At 41.6% G+C, this 19,520-nt stretch overlaps 1 protein-coding gene and 1 pseudogene across 4 annotated transcripts in view; both read right to left on the bottom strand.

The window, feature by feature from the left end:
- The window catches only part of Nedd4 (neural precursor cell expressed, developmentally down-regulated 4, E3 ubiquitin protein ligase), a 122,505-nt gene that overhangs the window by 52,790 nt on the left and 50,195 nt on the right, over positions 1 to 19,520 (bottom strand). For 2 of the 4 annotated variants that reach the window (XM_023724018.1, XM_023724020.1), the window contains one exon: positions 16,868 to 16,921. The exons of 1 other annotated variant lie outside the window; for it this stretch is intronic. In XM_023724018.1, coding sequence (XP_023579786.1) covers positions 16,868 to 16,921 — 54 coding nt within the window. Of the gene's footprint in view, positions 1 to 8,792; positions 11,368 to 16,867; positions 16,922 to 19,520 lie in introns of those variants that run through there. One more of the 4 variants, XM_012516435.2, reaches the window with a different exon arrangement.
- LOC101562636 lies at positions 12,645 to 13,715 on the bottom strand (annotated as a pseudogene).

Raw genomic sequence — 19,520 nt, 5'->3', positions numbered from 1 at the left:
ATGAATATCAGGAGCAAAATGTGCACTAAAAAGTGAAACAAGCACTAGCACAGCATGAGGCCAACAGGAGCCCAGACAACGGAAGACTCACAGCACAGCCTTAAAAACAGAACAAAAAGTTATTAGAGTAGTAGAGTGCACCTGTATTTATAAAGCAAGCAGGGTGTTAGGGATAGGGTCATTAGAAAACCATGAAGAGGGGCTGGAGAGATGGCTCAGTGGTCTAAAGCACCTACTTGGAACAAGCTTGGCAAAGCAGAGGGACCGCGGTTCAATCCCCCAGCGCCACATGCCAGCCGGCCACGCCCCCTGGTGGGCGGAGCTGGCCACACACACACACAATGTTAAAATAAAAATAAATAAATAAAAAATAAAGATAATAATAAAAAAAAAAAGAAAACCATGAAGAACTTTAGAAACTAAAAATAACCAAAAGTTTAAAATTAAAGAGAAGGAGAAATGGGGAAAAGTTTATGGCAAGTAGGAAAAGGCGATTTAAAAACATAAGATGAGAAAGAAAAAAGAAATGCAAACTTTAGCCAGTAGGAATTCTAAGAAGGAACCCAGGAAAAAAGAACATCTTGAAAGAAATAATATCAGACCTTTAAAATAGGTATGTGTGTTACATGGGCAATCACACAGCTCAGAGCGCAGGTGCTGTATCTTACAGTGCACGGCAGGCACAAAGTCTGTTTCTGATAAATTCTGTCAAACGCATTCACTCAGAAAACGGCCTCAGTTCCCACTAAACTCAGCCTGTGCACAAGGCTGAGTCTGAGACTTAAGCCTTGGTCTGAAGGTGAAGGTTGCTGCTCAGGTCCAGGCAGTTTCCTTAAAATCCAGGAAACTTGGAACCCAGTTTGTGTGTCAGGTTTTGCAGGAAGTCACTGTATTAGAAATAATAAATTTAAACTGGTTGAATGACCTGTGTTTAAATACCCTTAAATATCACTGTCCACTCCATTTTCTTGTCTGAAAACCTGATCTGAGCCTCTAACCAGGCACATAGTTATACGACACCAGTTAGTGGGGTATGTAGGCTATGAATCAGACTTCACTGTGGAAACTTGTCCTTGAGTCACGATCATAACATGCCACTGGCTCCTCCCTGGGGACAAGGTATTCCTTGAAGAATGCCATTCTTCCCTCCAGCAGGGGACATGGAGAACTCCTACTCAGCATTACAGCTAGCACTGAAGCGTCCTAGGCTGGGAATCAGTTTGTGCAGTCACCTAACAGAGTCCTGCAGTCATTTCTAGCCCGCTGAGGGGTCTTTAACTTAGTCATTAATTTAGTTAAAATGCTGAGTGTCAGTGCTGACACAGTCACTGTTCTAAGGACTGGAGATACAGCAGTAAACACAACAGAAAGTCCCTGAATTAGAGAATTCTATGCCAGTCAACTCAGCTCAGACAAGATCATTTATTTGTTTTATCTCTTCTTCTTTAACCCATTTTAGAGAATTTACACTTTTTGACCTGACTGCCTACTTACCAGTGTCTATATCTCCATCTTTAGTGTTTTCCCTATTTCTCTCTGCTCATATTTTTTACTTGAAATGTTATGAGGTTCTTTAAAATTAGGCCAAGCTATTAATATCCACAAAAGATTTCAAAACTCCAATAAGATTCTTGAACTACTCCAATGGAAACATTTCCAAGATTTTCAAATGTTGATTTATACTTAACATGATTTAAGTAGCATATAATAAAGACTACATGCGTGATCTTTAAACATTCTCCTTCAGAAGTGTTACCACTCAAGCACTAATACATAAGTATACAATTCATCCCATAAGCTAGTGTGACAGACAGGCATTCTTTTTTTCTTTCTTTTTTTTTTTTTTAAGTTTTATTTATGTGTGTATGTGTGTGTGTGTGTGTGTGTGTGTGTGTGTGGCCAGCTCAGCCCACCAGGGGGCGGGGCTGGCTGGCATGTGGTGCTGGGGGATTGAACTGTGGTCCCTGTGCTTTGCTAAGCTTGTTTTAAGTAGGTGCTTTAGACCACTGAGCCATCTCACCAGCCCCGAGACAGGCATTCTTCATGTTGTATTCTAACCAGTCCTATTAAACAGACTGAAGTTGTTACTTGAATAAACCAGAAGAGTTTTAAAACAATAGTATTTCAATTTTGTATTTTTCAGGTATTACATTTGGAAGAAGAAAAATTGATGCAGGATAAAATTTTTAAAAGAATATAATTCAGGGATGGGGGTGCTGCTCAGGACTAGAATATTTGCCAAGCATCTGCAAGACCTTGGGTTTAATCCCAGCACTGTAGAACATAAAATAGCAAAACCCACCATAAACCAGATTACAACTGCAATTAATTTAAGAGATTTATTTAGAACTGCATGCTTTGCAGACCAGTACAATATGTTTAAGTCTTAGATGAATCTGAAATGTAATCCTGGAAAATGTAAACATCCGCTTTTAAAATTTTATTTTACTTTATTATTTTTTGAAGTGCTAGAGATTGAATCCAGGTCAACTGTACTATAGCGTTACATCTCTATCATTTTTTATTTTGAGACAGGGTCTCACCAAATTGCTCAGACTGACTTAGAACTTACAAGCCCTTTGCATCAGTGTCCCAAGTAGCTGGTATTACAGGTATGTACCACCACACAAATCTAACTCAGAATTCTGTAAGTCATACTAAAGTTCTTTTATAAGGAAAGCTCTTAAGTATTTCTTTCCCCAAATTATCCCATCATATGTGGTGTCAATCTAAATGACGAGGATTTAAAATACTTTGTGAATTCCTTAGGCCCAGGCCTCAGTATGACCTATGGTCCACCTTTATGAAAAGGGGAAGAGCTCTCCAGTAACCCAGAAATGAAGGGAGTAAAAGTTTCTTTGTGCACCTGTTTCATCTAAAGTATGTGGTGTGCTTTGAATAATGCATTTCAGGGGCTCACTGGGCGCAACCCAAGGACCCTGCTGCCACTCTCATCAAGCCCGCTTCTCCGCATGTGCCTGGGGTACCCGCAGCACTGGCATGGTCTGGTAGCTTGTCATCACCCTACAATCTGTTAGAACAAGACCCCACAGGTGATTAGTGTCCCCATGAAAATCACTAGTCCAAGTGACATACTGTTCAGCCGTTCTGTTGGGATCTTTAATAAAGCATCAAAAAGCAGCCTCAAACAAAAACTTGATGGAAAAAAGGAAAGCAAAACAGAAAGAATCCTGGATTACTTTAGCTACTATAAAATGTTACAAACTCAGCTTTTGCAAGGGGAGGACAAAAGATTAAAATCTTAGGAATGCTTCCCACCAATGAACCGATGAATGTACAGACATCAATACCCTTAGGGATGACGTCTTTTTTCCTGCTAATAAATTCTCCATTGAGGTAAACCAAACTTTTCATGGTATTTTGGTTCTGTAACATCTCTAAGAGAAAGTCTGGGGTTTCCCTTTTCCCACAGAATCAAAAGCCCCCACAACAGATGCCTGGGATCTGCTGTTTGGGGTTTTTTGCCAGCTCAGCCTGCCTTGAGGGCAGGGCTGTCATGGCATGTGGTGCCAGGATCCAACCGCGGTCCTCTGCACCTGCCTAAGCTTGCCTCAGCAGGCCCTTTAGACCACTGAGCTATCTTGCCGGCCCCATTGGGGTGCTCTTTGTTGGGCATTGCTCAGAAGACCACAGGACCATCCTTGAGTCTGTTCCCTGGTCACATCTTTTCTAGAATCTTTAAGCATTTATGATTCTCTGGATATTACCTTCCATCTCTCTTCAGAGCAAACAAGAAGCTGAACCAAACCCCAGTGACACCAAGCTGTTTGCAGACATGCTGAGGAGACTTGAATCCCTGTCTCAGCCCCCTTTTCTCCTGCTGAGCCCCCTCCCACCTGGACCTGCCTAGCCCTCTGCCTCCTTCCCTGACCCCTCAGGGATCCTTGTTCTTGTCCTAAGGCTCAGGGGTGGTGGGTCCAGAGAGGGAGGCCTTGCACAGAATTCAGGGAATTCTAGACCAAAGAGCGCCCTGCAGGGGCCTCAACAATCTGACTTGCTTTCCCCAAGGAAGCTGGATTTTGTTTCATCCTATTTTTGGTGGTAGGGAGGGAACTGCACAGAGAAACAATGTCCAAAATGAGCTGTGAATATTCATGGAAGCTCAAGTTCCCATTTCCCATTTTCTGTTGCCCCCATTTGTGTTGCTAGGTCCCCATGGCAGCATTTACTGGTGTTCACTCACTCACTGTGGTTTCGAGGGGAGAGAACAGAGCAACAGCCTGTCCTTCCCTCCAGGAAGAGACTGTATTCTGCAGCCAGGGGTTTGTCCCAGGCATCTCAGACCAACCCAGAACCTCGGATATGGGGTTCTGCATGTGCCTTGCCAGTGCTGTATCATGCACCGCAAGGCATTCAGCAGGTCATTCTGCTTGTTGTTCCTGCTTCATCACTGTTCCCTCAATCTGACACCAGAAAAGCCCCCCACTGGCAAGGTCACCATGTACCACCCGCCTGCTGCATCTCAGGGGTGCCCCTGTCCTCCATCCCTTCCTATGACTCCAGGCCTTTCTCCCACCTGTCTCTTCCTTGTCACCTAAACTCCTGGTGCTCAAGATGTGGCTTGTAGTCCCCTCACATCTTACTTCCTGCTCCCCTGGCTGAGTTCACCCCTACCAGAGCTTTAACTCTCCCTGCCCTGCTCTGCAGCCCCAGCCGCCCCCACCTGGCAACAGCACAGACTCAACAATATGCCAGTCTTCTCCATCCCCATTCTGGACCTTCCCACTCTCCTATCTTGGTTCGTGACATCACCATCTACCCAGTCATACAAGCTAAGAAAATGTTGATCCATTTGTAATCCATGGCTTTACAAAAAAGTATCTTCTGCTAATGTAACAAGAGCCCTGTGCACTTCAAATACAGTACGAGGTGTGTCACCTAACTGCTGTCTACTACCAGGGACACACGATTTTCTCTTGCTCATGCCAGAATCGCCTTGCATACGCTTTGCCTGGAGCGGTGGTGCTGGGGGTGTCCTCCCTGTCAGGGACATTTGGCAACATCTCAAAACCTCTTCTGTCATGCTGCAGAGGGGCACGACTGGCATCTTTTGGCGAGGACCTGGGCTGATGCTAAACATTTCCATGGAAGCATGCTACAGGTGACAGGCTGGCTGACGAGCTCCAATTCACTTCTCAGGTGCTCTCAGCATCACCTCCTCTGCCTGTTCCCTCCTCCTGAAAAGTGCTTTCCTGTCTTTCCCAGACATACCTGTCTCCAAAATGTGATATCCAGACAGAAACAGACTTTTACTACAATGGGCGTCTGCCCCACCCCAACAGAGACTGCATTTTATTCATCGCTTATTCTTAGTTCCTGGCATTCAAATGTGTGCTGGATGAACGAAGGGAAGAAGATGCAGCCGCAGACACCTCAAAGGGTCCCAAAGCACACAACTCAATGGTCTGACACTCTCCAGAACCAAGACTACAGTTCATCAGTTCTAAGAAATGAGCACACACATTGTCCGACAAATTTCCAGAACTGGTCATCATAGTTACTGTATCATACTTTTAGAGTTAATACTTAGAAATTACATTGGTTTTTATGGGAAAGATTAAGTTACATTCACAATAAACTTAACCAAATATCTAAATAATCTGCCAAATTTAATAAAAGGTGTGGGAAAATAATGGGACACTAAAATAAGTATGCATTTAAAATATTTATTTTAGAAAGAACTAAAGAAATTATTGAAATGTACATACAATCTTGAGTGGAAAAGACTTTGAAATCACTGGTGTGATAAAGACTGAAATAACTGAAACATAAATTTTTTATAAATTCACTTCCATCAGGCTTAAGAATTTACCTCTTCAGGATTAAGTAACATAATGAACAAAAACTTTTATAACAAAGAAAAATATTTAAAAAATTTCTAATAAAACATGCATACACACTAACAGCACAAACCTGGGCCACAATTCTAAAACATCTTAGCAAATCAAATAAGAAGAGCTCTGGGCCTCTAACAACGTAACAGGAGACTCAGAAAACAGGCAGAGTAAAACAATAACAGAGAAAAATAACTGCTATACGAATTTCAGAAATTTCAGTAATAATGATTTTTGTAGCTACACAGGTACTGTAGCTCCTTAACCCATTTCTTGATTGAGCTGATAAAATATAATACATAAGGTTAAAACATCAAATTTCTATTTGTAAATCAAGTCACTATATAGCTTTTACAAAGTAATATTGTGTTTCAAAAGGCATATAATAAACATATGCCAGTTACTGTTACATTCTTTGCTGTGCCCAGAAAAACATTATTTAGACTACGGAATTCCACCTAAATTCTAACTTGTAAACACAGAACAGTGCCTTTGTCTCAGGCACAGGTAAGTTTTCACCAGATTTTAAAAATTAGTCATTAACAAGCGGCTGATTATAGAGAGCTAGAAATCTGATCCTACGCTGCTGGAGGCTGGGAGTTAAACACAGAAGAAAAGAATCTGTAGAACTCTGCGTGCTTTAGAAAGCAGGGTCTCTGACCAGCACGGTGATTTAATTTCACGCCGCCCTGTACAGATGGCTGACATTACTACATGCTGCTCTGATATCAACTTGTTAAATGTGAATCCAGACTCAGCATATCAGAATACTAACCCAGACTAGCTGGAGACATGGGAAATATTTTGGGACTTGTTTATTTATAAATGAGTTATAATATACCACTATAATTAGATTAATATGTAATTATTGATAAACAAAGGATTATTTAGAAAATCCCATTATTGTCACTGCTGTGTTTAGAAAAAGCAATGTTAGTATCTTCTTCATAAACCCTTGATTTCCTGATTAATTATCTAAAGATGACTTTGTATCTAGGTTATACTGAATTCAACTGTTGTATTCTTTACTTTTATTTCTTTAATTTTTATTTTATTTGAAAAGTAAAAACAGAACCAAAAACAAATAGAAAAAAAGAAACTGAGTAATATACAACAATGCATATGTTACAGATTTTCAAAACAGGAGTTCTTTACAACACTTTTAAAAGTTGTTTACTAAACACTAAAGAAAAACAATTTAAAACTCTAACACTATATTTCTGAAGTATTTTATAATTCAATAATCTAAAAAAATTAGAATTAGTGCAAAGCTAGGCATTTGGTGATAACAAAAAAATCTGTTGGCTTTGATAAGTTTAAATAAGACCAAGAAAAATATTTCAGCAGTGCAAAAGGTTTAGTTTACATTTCACTAAAAATACATTTAAAATATCCTTTTTAAAAAGCAACAACATATTTTAATGTTACCATAAAATAACCATTTTAAAGTTAAATATTTCTAATAAGTATTTCAATGTTAAATCATTCCTTTCAGATTATTTCATTAACGGTAACAAATTTACAAATAACAATTCAGTTAGCAAATTATTAATAGGTTTCTTTGTAGTGTCATTCCATTCCTTTCTTTGGGGAAAGCAACCAAACAGAATATAATCTACTAAAAACTGGTTTTAGAAAAGTTGTCAATGTGAAATTAGTAACTGTAAAACACAGATCAAATCTTTCCATTCTCAATAAATTAGTTGCTTAGATTAACACCTGGGTATTGATGTTATGATAATAATGATATTTATCAAATTTAAAAATGATTACATTTACTGAATTTCAGAAGAAAGAAAACCAATTAGCAATTATTTGGCCTTGTATTTAACTGCAACTCCTCATCCAGAAGTTTCTCCCCAGCCTTTAATATAGATAGTAGGTATTACATACACACAGGTAAACATACAATTTTTTCCCTCCCAAAAATGTTTAAAATTTCCTGAAATCTACTAAGACTTTCTAAATAGAGATATTTTATGCAACTATTTCAGTTCAAAACACTTCAAATTCTTTTCAAAGGACAAATTACATAAAGAGCTGTTTTGACTATGATTTGTTAAATTACTAACATAGTAAGGCACATTAGTCAAAACAACAAGTTAACATGGTAAATACAAAAATATGGAAAATGCCTAGTAATTTAAAGCAGATGTAAAGATAAAACTTAGAAATGAATACTGTTGACAGAGTTACATGTTTAAAGGCACTATTAACTGATAACTAAAGAAAAACATGGTAGAAACAAAATTCCTATGGTTAGGGTACATACAGAGGAAAACTATCTAGCTGCCCTCTGTTTAAATGTGCAATGTGATAGTTTCTATCTTATAAATACGTGTATTTGAAATATTTTTTCTATATTCATTTATAAAATCTTTACATTTTTAGAATTTTGCTTAATATCTTAAATAAGTATTTTATATGTATTTTATTTCACAATGATTAAAAAAGGGAGAAAACTGATTACTATTTATTTATTTATTTTGGTGGAACCAGGGATTGAACTTAGGCCCTTGCCAGGGAAGCGCTTATTCCACTGAGCCATCTCCCCAGCCCCTAAAACTGATTATTTTTAAAAGCAGGAATATGGAGTTACATATTAAAATACTGTGTCACCTGAAGAAAAGTGTACCATGATAAAGTGTTATGAGATACTATTTAAGGCTTGGTTTTATGCTACAGAAACACTTTGTGGCTTAAATCATCTAGGAAAGGTTAAAAAATTCAATTTGTCAATTTGTGAAAAAACAAAGAATGGAAAAGTTATGTGGGGGTAGTCTACAGCTTTATAAATATAAAGTTCATGCTATAAAGTGCTCACTAGCTAAGGACCAGGAAATCATATAAACTGATAGGTCATAATACATTTTAATCAAATTTTCTATAAGCTACTGTAATATAAACTGACATTAAATAAGACCAAAGGAAACCTACCTTGTAAGAATTAGATAGTCCATTTGTAATATTGCTGATGCTGTCTCTCAGTAAATTGTCAACTTCACCTTCATTTCCAGATGAAAACTTTACGAGTAGCTGCGATGGCCCCCCCTTAGAGAAACTGTGCTCAAGGCTGGATGAACAGGAAATATTTGGGTGAGCTCCTCCCAGTGAAGTGCTTCTTTGGAGGACAGTGTGGTTTTTGTTTATCTGTGAATGTGACTTTGCCAATTCCGCACTGCGTGTTACTTGGGAATCCACGTGTCGGGTGGATGATAAAGTCGCAGAGGTCCCGTGCCTGCGCTGGGTCCCCTCGGCACCAGAACGCAGCTGAGTTCCTGACCTCTCCAGCTTACAATCACCACTTGTTGTTTCACAAGCCAACGCAGCTGCTTTCTGCTGGGCAAAACGCACTGCAACACACGAATACCCTGCAGATGGCTTTTCATCAACAGGCTGCTTCGGACTCTCATTTGAAGCTCTCTTCGTGGATGAGCCTGCAAGAAGTGCTCGTGTATCTCTAACTTCTCCCAGAGTGCAGGCTGTTTTAGATAATCGAAGTCCACTGACAGCAGTCGAAAGAAATCCCTTCACACCAGAACCATCTTCACGACGTGCGACTTCACTAGGAGAAATGATGAACTGATGTGAGGTCTGGTAGGACCCCTTGCTCGGGAGAACACCTGAACCTGCTGGAGAAGCTGGCGGCGTGTTTGAGGGACTCCGAGGAAAAATGACTAAGGAAGAGCAACGTTTCAGTGGAATTTTTGCATTCCTGTTAACTGGAAACTTCACAGTCTTGATTCCATGCTCCAAGTCAGCCTGGATAACAGGATCCGTGCTCGGACTTCTTGAAAAACTCTCACAGGGAGTGGCATTCCTGTCTGGCACATTTCTGTCAGAGGTGCTGTCAGCAGATAAATTTCCACCAAAAAAAGTGTCATGGCTTGGTGAAAAAGTGTAACCACTACTGTCACTGATGACACTGCTGGTGCAGGAGCCCCCACTGGCAATACTTGCACACGACCCATAATCACTTCCGACGCTACTATAGGACCCGTGATCACTGGCCACAAAGCTACCAAGGCTTCCACTGCTGACAGCACTACCATTGCTCCCAGCACTGCTGTGAATGCCATCCTTCACGGCACAAGGAAACAAGGCTTCATCACCATCTGCTAAGACACTGCCAGGCTGAAGACACCCACTGTACCTTGTGGGCTGCAGAGAAATCTGGAGGCAGCTGCTCTTCTTACTGGCGTTCTCGGGCGAAGGAACACAGGCTCCTTCCCGAGCCTTCACACTCTCCTTTATCAGTGGAGTCAGAGCAGTCTGTCTGGGAGTCAGCTTCATGTGAACAACGTTAGCTGAGGAAATCTGCGCTGATCTTTGGAAGCATACGTGAAGCCGGCTATCCAGGTCATCTCCGGAGCTTTCTGACAAAGGGTAAGTATTGCTCCTTCGGGCTGCAAAGTGCAATCGTAAGCTTTGTGCCATTTGTTCTCATTTCCAAACATGTCAAGGGCTGAAAGTCAAAACAAATATCTCCGTCCGCAGACAGGCTCGAAGCAGCTGCGCTGCAGTGAAAGCAGCAGCCATTCGTGGTGCCTGACAGAGCTCTCAAGCCGTGGCCTTTATCCTGCTTAAAACATTAGATACTATATATCATAAAATGAGAACGATGACCCACTCTTGGATGGACATTCCCCAAATGTCTTGAATCGCTCGTAGTCCAAACGTCTTCACACACACGGCACTTGACTGCCAGCGACCTTTGAGCTGGGCGCAGCAGCACACTGACTAGAACACAGCCAACCTTGTTTCAATTATACCTTCTCCAATTTGCATGAATGAGTAACACAAGAACAACAGCCTTCCAGCATTTCAAGTGGAAACAGGATTTTTTCACACCAGTGCTACTAAATGAACATTTAACTCCAAGAGGGAGTCTCAGTGCCTATACTTTCTCCAGCAGAGTCTGACCACTAATATTTTTACCCAAAGGTATAGAATTACAGGAAGTTGGTAGGAGTGAAGCTTCATGTAACTGAGTATCAAATCAAAGATTAAATTTCCAAATAGTGGACATCCTAAAAATCCTAGTAAGTTAGTTAATACAGAAAGGAGTATGGACTGTTACATTTTTTAAAATGAGTAAATCTGAACAGTTTGTGTAAATTTAGAAATGCAAAAATATTGGGGCAAATTAAACTTCCAGCATTAAATTGCAGAAGAACCTAAGTGCAAAAGTGAAAGCTTACACACAGAATGACAAAATAAACCTAGTGGTGCTATGACAAAAATGAGCACACATTTGAGGGGAGAAGAAATGTAAGAGATGCTGTCACCAAGCATTTTCTCCTATAATTTTAATGCCTTTTCCGGCCAAGTAGTACAGTCTTTAAATGATGCCATTTATAGTTTGACTATTAAAACTCTGCCAAGAAATAGCCTAAGCAAACATTCCATTAAAAATATATGCAGATTAGACAGAAAAACTATACCCAATATAATCTGAGCACATTGGGCATTTCATCCCACTGTCTGCAGTGCATTCACTTACCAGAGGCTGTGGTGAGTAAAGAAGTCTAAAGATTTAACACATCAAATAAACATATCTCAATGCCAATTCTGTTCTGAAAACTCTAAGAGCTCTTTGCTGGCCCCTACTGGTGCTTTAAAACAATCCCTGGAGCTGTTCCACACCCATAAAGAAACGAACCATGCTACACATTTCTTTATATAAACAAAGTACATGCTTGTTTACATTTTTTAATACTAGCCCCACTCTAGAGGTGGAATTACTTACTAATGCTGATAAAACTCTCGCAGTAGAGAACAGTAGGCTGTTTGTCTTTTCAGAGGTTGTGATGTTGTGTATATATATTTTTCTGCTTTGTATTTATATAACCTTTATTTTCAGTTTAGTAGGCAGTAAAAGTTTAATAATTTAATTTCTTTCCCAAATGTCATAGACCAAGATTGGTATTCTATTTGAAAGAAACAAATTTATTTTTAAGTAATACTCTAGGGTATATTTAAACCCCTTACCTGAGTTTTATAGCTGGAACTCCAGTAATAAATACATACTGGCTCATTCATAGCAAAGTAAAAAGTAAAACAGTTCAGTTGTTTACACCACATGGTACTACACCCAAGTTGTATTTTTCTAAGTAAGTTTTTTTTCTAAGTAAAAGCAAAAATACAGAACATATACTCATAGTTTGTTTAAAAAGGAAAACTACTCAAGTTTGATCTGTTTTCAGTCATAATTTTCTAAATATATTTTTAATCAAGACGTGACAAAATAGAAGTAAGTGAACAAATGGACTGCTACGTTTTATTTGAGTGGAATGAGATACTATTGTTTTAGGAGGTAAGTAACAGCTGCAAATTGGGCCCCATGATAAAGTGTATGCCTAGATTTCCCAATTCTACGGTGATTACTAAGGACTGAATCTAGAGCCTCCCCACTGAACTACATCTTCAGGCCTTTTTATTGTATATACTGACAGAGACAAGGTCTTGCTGTCAGTGGTGGCAAGCCTGTGTCACACATAAAATGTGGGTGTCACTGAAAGCTCTAAAATGTTCACCATCGCTGCTAAGCTGAAAATCTAGAATCTTCCTGCCTTAGCTTCCCAAAATTAGGATTATAGGCACATGCCACATGCTCAGTCTTACATTTTTTCTTTTTCATTTTGTGGTTTCATTACAGGATGTTAATATTCAGAACACCTCAGAGCACCTTAGACTTCTAATCAGGTTTTTGGTAAGTGGTTTTTAAAAGTGTTACTTGAATATTTTTCACAAAGCAGCTTTCAGCCAAAAGCACTACTCAGTGACTACTTAAGCGATGTTAACTTGATTAAACACCTTATCCTTAATAACCTGAGACATCAATCCATGGATGGCTTCCATGGTGGTTTTACAGCTGTCTCGTGTAGCTTTGGCAAGTTTGTCTTCTGACTTGCGGTCATGTGTTTCTAAACCCAACATGAAACTGCCTCGGCCAGCTGGGCTTCTGCCTGTTCTGACTCTGCAGACAAATCAAACACTTGGCCAGGGCTATAGTCTGCATCAGTAAGCAAGCTACAGGAACGCAGTGCATTCACCCAGTTTTTATTCCATAACAGCTCAAGTAATTTTCGCTCCAACGATGATTTGAAATATGAGACTTCTAAGGCATAGTATTGTTTACAATGTACACCAAAATCTATTTTATTTAGTGGGATAATTTGATATTCAGAAGGTCCTGCATCAGGAGGTTTATAGCCCTGTGGGTATGTCCTTAAAGCCCCAAGATTCACTTTCCTTGCAGATATTGTTCTTGTTGGATCAATCACAACTGTTACAGAAGGTTCCTGGAATTGCTGGTTCAGCATCTGCATGCTGATGTTAATCCCAGAAAGCTAACAGCCAACTGTGATACCAGCCAATTGCATTCTCAAGGCGGCCAACCTGTTCGGCATTTTCTATGTATGCAGCCACATACTCATATGCAGCAGCTTGAGCATTTACTCGGGTTTCAGTGCCCTCTACAGGCAGAGCAAAACTGTCCGTAATGATCATGGTTTCCCCATCCAGCGTTCTGAGCACCAAATCCACCACTTCCAGGTTGCCTCCTGATCTGGCAGGTACCACTATTTTCAATGGAACCAGTGCTGAGATTTTATAGTACTTAAAATCATGGTGATCCTTAACTTAGGGCTTCACTGCCAGGATTTCTTGCTGCTATTTTTTGTTATATTTGTAGATTTTGTTGATACTCTGGACTTCCTGCATGTTGTTGGCCAATTCCCAGGTTTTCTGAGCCCTACTGCTCCCAGATACTGCCATTGCTGAGGAACTGGATAAACTATCACCTCTACCACCAAAATTCAACTTTACTTCACCAGGTCTTGGGATGTGGGCCTCGGGCCTTCCTCTTTACTGTACAAATTCTTTATTTTGGATTTATTTCTTTATTTTGGTGGAACTGGGGATTGGACTCAGGCCCTTGCGCTTGCCAGGCAAGTGCTTATTCTACTGAGCCATCTCCCTGGCCCCTTTATTTTGGTTTTAAGCTACATATTTACTTTACAACTTGATAGACTTCAGTAATATTGCTTTATTATTCATTTTTCTTTAAAGAAGGAAAGGTCCTGATCATTTCAGATTTCTATCCAACAACTTGAGTTTTTCTTCTGACACTAAGTAACTCACTTCTACTAGGCTAGTAGGCATGACCTAAAAATCTCCATTTAATAAGAAAATCCCCTAATTATTAATGTAAAATAATTAACTGCAGGCATTTGACCAGTGTTTTCTCTATAGTGCACCCGCTTCACTATACACATCAGCTCCAACGCCCTCACTGTCCTTTAAGCTCCAGAGTGTGAAATATTTCTTCTGACCTCCTGGGGTCTTGCTAGGCACAAAGTAAGCACCAACTGGCACTAGAGAGGAAGACAAGGGAATAAAGGATAGGTGTCACCACAGTCACCATGACCCTAATACCTTCTTTAGGGTTTTTTAAAAAGTTGGTCCAGTTGCTATTTCTAAGGAAATATCAAAAAGCTAGACATGGTGGTGTACACCACTGATCCCAGCACTCAGGCCAACATAGGATCACAAGTTCAAGGTCAGCCTGGGCTAAACAACAAGACTGTGTCTTCAAGGCTAATCACAAAGTTCTGCAGCTGGACAAGAAGTGATGCTCAGAAAGTTTAGAGAAAGGACTTCAGCCAAGGAGAAGTGAGATGAGAGAATCATGTGCTTCCTAGCACTCCAGTGGGTTCAAATCCTAGACAGCTGAGCAGTTCCCACAGCTGGCTCAGACCAAAACCAGACAGGATTTTCACCACCATGAGCACAGCACATGTGGAATCAGCAACTGGTGGTACAGCACTGCCCCTCAACCTGACAGAGGCCAACCTCGAGACAAGCTGGACAGTGTGGCAGCCCTGACCCTGGCCCAAGCAAGTCTCAAGAAATCTCACCTTCTGGAATGGAACAGACAATGCTGTGGGCAAAGGCTCGGGACCCTACATTCAAGCTGCTTGATCAACAATCTCCACAGCAAACAATGTGACTGTACAGGATACAGACAGGCTCCAGGTGACGCTGACCACCAATGAGTGTGTTGAAGTCCATGGTGATTGTGAGGCTACATGTCTGGCTCAGGCAATGCTGGTCCAAATGTTGCCATGGAGGTATTTTTAACAATACAATTAACATCTGAACCTTTGCAGATTATCTTCCACATCAAACTAGCTGAAGGCCTTGAGATTGAAGACTGAAGATTCCCAAAGGCACAAGCTGTTTTGTTCTTCCAACCCGTAAACTGACCTGCATGCTTCCCAGCCTGCCCAGTAGATCTGACCTGAGTGTGCGGTATTAACCTTCACCTGGATCCCCAGTCTGTCCTACCATCTTCTGAACCAGTTCTTTAAAATCCTTCCTTTCCAATGTAAAATTTCCTGCTTCTCTGGACAACTTGTCCCTGGATAAGCATTCAGTCCTAGAAGCAGTGTCTTCTTCCAGGATGCAGGTCTAGCTCTCAGATCTGGGCAGTTGAACATGTACAGGAGTATTTCTCAGAATAAAGATGGAATGATACTCACAGGGACACAGGCAAAGCCACCCAAACTTTTTGGAGCCCACAACTTGCCACAAATGACTTTAGGTACTGCACATGGAACTACAGGAACTAGTGTTTGCCCTGCTGGATTTTGAACTTGCTTTAGTTCCATTCCTTTGTATTCCCTTTTTGTACCTTTTTAGAATGGGAATGTCTATCTTGAGCCACTGAATGTTGGAAGTATTTAATTTTCATTTGTTTAGGGGTTCACAGCTAAGAGTTTGCCTTAAATCTAAGAGGAGACTTGGGACTTGGACTTTTCAGCAATGCCGAAACTGTTAGGACTTTCCCAACTCTTGGAGGTGGACAAAATGTTTTTGTGTGTGTGTATGTGTGTGCAAAGGAATGTACATGAGTCTTTGCGGGGCCAGGCGCAGAGTGATATGGTTTAGGTCTAGATGTGCCCCCAAAGCCTCATGTGGCCACCGGTACAGCTTTTTCAGAGGTAGCTGCATCTACAGTGTGCAATGCTAGGATTAAGGGTGAGTGATTACTAAGACAGTCTACTGATTGGTTTGGCACTGCCCTAATCCTGGTAACCTGGATACAATGTAAGGGGCAGAAAGAGGCTTATCTTGTCCCTTGTTGTTCTGCTATCTTCTGCCGACTATGAACTATCTCTTTTCTGTGATGCCCTACTCTTCTCCTTGGAGCCAGCTGATTATGGACTAAAACTTCTACAAACTGTGAGCAAAATAAACCTTTTCCCCTTTAATTTTGCATGCTGGGTATTTTGCATCAGCAATGAGAAAAGTAACTAAGACACTAACACAAAAATCAGATTCTTAAAAAATCCACTTTCTTTGTTTAAAACATGACTAATTCCTTTTTTGATGTTTGTGTTTAATAACTGATGAGCTCTGAACACTTAATACTATTTTTATACTTATATGCTGAAATTTTGTAGGTTTAAAATACAAATGTGAACCAATAAAAAGAGATCCCAAAGAGACAAAAGTAACAAAATGACAGATAAGACTTTAAGACAGTCTTTAGGAAATCCACAATCAAAACTCACTTCACTAAAACAGAAGTTGTCTGCCTTTCCTGTTGGCCTCTACGACAGCTAGAAACTGCCTTTCCTGTTGGCCTCTATGAGAACTAGAAACCGTTAAGGAGTTTCTGTGCTTACTGCTAGTCAGAGCAGAGTGGAGGACTGCACTGATGGAAGCGCTCAAGGAGAGCATGCACAGGAGGTTGGGAAGGAGGGCAGGACCTCCGTGAAAGCACCACAGTGAGCGTGCACATCTGACGTCACTGACAGGGGCAATCGCTATCCTGTGGCCTTGAGTGAGACCCCATCCTCTGCTAAATCAGGGGGTGCTCAGGAGAACCCCAAGGAGGAAAGCTCTGTTTCGCCTGGCAACTTAAGTCCCGTTTGATCACAGCTCCCTCCCTAGCCCTGCCCATGCAGACCTGGCTCCATCTCCTGTGGCACCAAAGAACTTACCAAACGATTCTCGTCAAATACTTCAAAAAGAAGCCGGTGCTGCTGAGGGTAGACCTAGTAAGAAAGCACAGCCTTGCTGTAAAAGAGAGCACTTGTGTTCAGTAAATGCTTTGATGAGAAGTAAAAGCCCTAAAAAAATGCTGTTTGCTGACACACTGTAAATCCATAGAGCACGAATGCGAGGTGGACCAGTTAGGAGCCACCCGTCTCCTAGCAGTCTTGCCAGAACAGACTTAGATTTAGATGCTTATTTTTCAGATTTTTCTCAAATAGGGTGAAAGGAAGTAAAAATTTCAGAAGAGTATTTAAATGTTTGTAAAAACTTAAAAATGTACACTAGGCTTTAACATCTCCTGGCCAGTTTCATTTACTTATTATCTGTCTACAGGGACTGAGATGGGTACAGATTCATGCAAACTGGTTTTCTGAATCTGCTCAGTACTGACTTAATAAAGCCAAGTGTACTTCTAGAATATAAAGTACACAGGAAGTCAAAAGTATAGCAGGGCTCCCACTTACTGTTGAGATTTTATAGCACATGGCTAAAATTGCATGTAGTACTTTTCAAAGCCGATGCCTTTCATTTTTATTGAAATGTTTCAATATCAAGTTAAAAATCTATTTAATATCGAACACCAAGAAAATCTTTAATACTTTTTATATTAGAGGTTAAGATGCAGCATAAAAGTACATTAAGATAGTTTTCTACAATACATATATTACATTGAACACAGTGATAATTTAAAACTTTGGTGCACATGTCAAAAGCACTTGTAGCCTTCAGAAGTAAAAGGGCCTTCGCTGCTCAGGACACAGACTCCTACATTCTCTTCCCTCTCTTGTGGGGACACAGTTCTGAAGGTACCAGCACAGATGCCTGGGACATGACACAGCTCCCAGGCAGGCCGCCGGGGAACACATGTTCAGTAAAATACAACCGAGTACTCACCTGTACTATGCAGTTTGATAATTTTTACACATGAATAGCTTGTGGTCAACTCCCAGATCAAGACCCCAAAAACTCTGCTCTATGTATTGTTCTCTCATGGACAATAGTGCTTCTAGGGTTGTGTTCAACATGACAAACTGAATACATCTATCCAGGCACAGGTTCTTTGAGCATGGCAGGTGACCAGTGAAGCAAGCTGGTACCAGGCATGGGATGGGACTTCTGAGAGAGCTCATCCAAAGGGAATGATCAAGGCAGAAGAGACCCCCTTTACATGCCACACTTCTCTTACCTGCCTAGGGTTTGGTTAGGAGAGCTGGCACTCCTGCAGCCATACTGTAAACAAGAGTTAGAGCCCACAGGGACAGAAGGCCTGTGTAAAGTACCAATCTTCTCAATGAATATGAGAAAACCTTTTGAAGAGATAAAGCTAAGCAGCAACTTGAAAATGGTAAAAATGCAAATAGGAAATATAAAGAACCTTGATAATAGGGAGGACCCTGAAGAAAGCCAGAGGGCAGAGGGTGGCAGGCTGAAAAGGACATTACTGTATCAGAGTGGAAGAGAAACTGGTTTCAAGTTGAGCCAGGGACAGAAATACATAAAAAGGAACAGATCTGTTCAGCAGGGAAAGTGGGTTTTAAGGGCGAAATGACACCCTCTGCCTGTGGTTCCCACATCTCTTCAGTGGCAGGGAGTGAACCATGCAAAGGATCCTGGGTTCCAGGGACTGTGGCCAGCAAAAGGACTCATAGGTCTTGAGCATTATGTATGCTACTGGTCCAATGTTGGGTTGCAAGGTCCTGGCAGACACTGGCTGGGTGGGTGCTTCTGAGGAAGCCCGGGTGTGGGCTGCCGCACACCCAGAGAGACAGCTCCCTGGGGATGCTGCCCCCACCCTGCAACCATCCTTGCAGACAGTTGATACCTGTGAGTCCTGACCACCCTGGAAGCTCCTCTGCCTCTTGCCTTCCTGGCCTGACCTCTGCACACCAGACACCATCCCTTCAGCATTAGCCTCCTCACAAACCAATGCCTCCCTCTCAGCCACCTGCCTTGGCCTCTTGGGAAAGTTAACTGGGTGTGTCTGTCAACTCCCTACTGAACTGCCACTCTAGCAAAGACCTGTACTGTGCTTCATGTACCACAGGCATGCAATGCATACAGAAATATAATTGAAAGGCGGGACCAGTCCCAGCCAAGGCGCAGCATGGGCCGGACCCTCTCCCACCCCCTCGGGCCGCCCCCCATCACTCCGCAGTACCTCCCCCAGCCGGCCCACCCAGTAGGAATTTCTGCTGACTTCCGGGAACCCCCAGAGCCAGTCCTAACCCAGGTCCGGTGAGTGTGTGGAGAGCTTCCTGCTACCCTGCGCTGGCGGGACCAGTCCCAGCCCAGGCGCAGCGTGGGCCCGACCCTCTCCCCCCCCCTCGGGCCGCCCCCCACCACTCTGCCGTACCTGCCCCACCCGTCCCGCCGAGTAGGAATTTCTGCTGAGTTCCAGGAACCCCCAGACCCAGTCCTAGCCCAGGTCCGCAGCGGGAAGAAGCTGAGCACAGCAGCCAGACCTGAGCCAGACGTAGCTGGATAAGTCCAAACTCGGTAAAGCTCCACCTGAACTTCAGTACGTGTGAAGGTTATAACTACAGCAAAGATCTACAACAAAGGGCAGAAGACAGTGCTACACAAAATGATGAGAAGGAA

Source organism: Octodon degus, unplaced genomic scaffold, assembly GCF_000260255.1.
Source record: "Octodon degus isolate 3935 unplaced genomic scaffold, OctDeg1.0 scaffold00105, whole genome shotgun sequence".
In the NCBI taxonomy this organism is placed as follows: domain Eukaryota; kingdom Metazoa; phylum Chordata; class Mammalia; order Rodentia; family Octodontidae; genus Octodon; species Octodon degus.
This window is presented reverse-complemented; position numbering and strand designations above follow the sequence as displayed.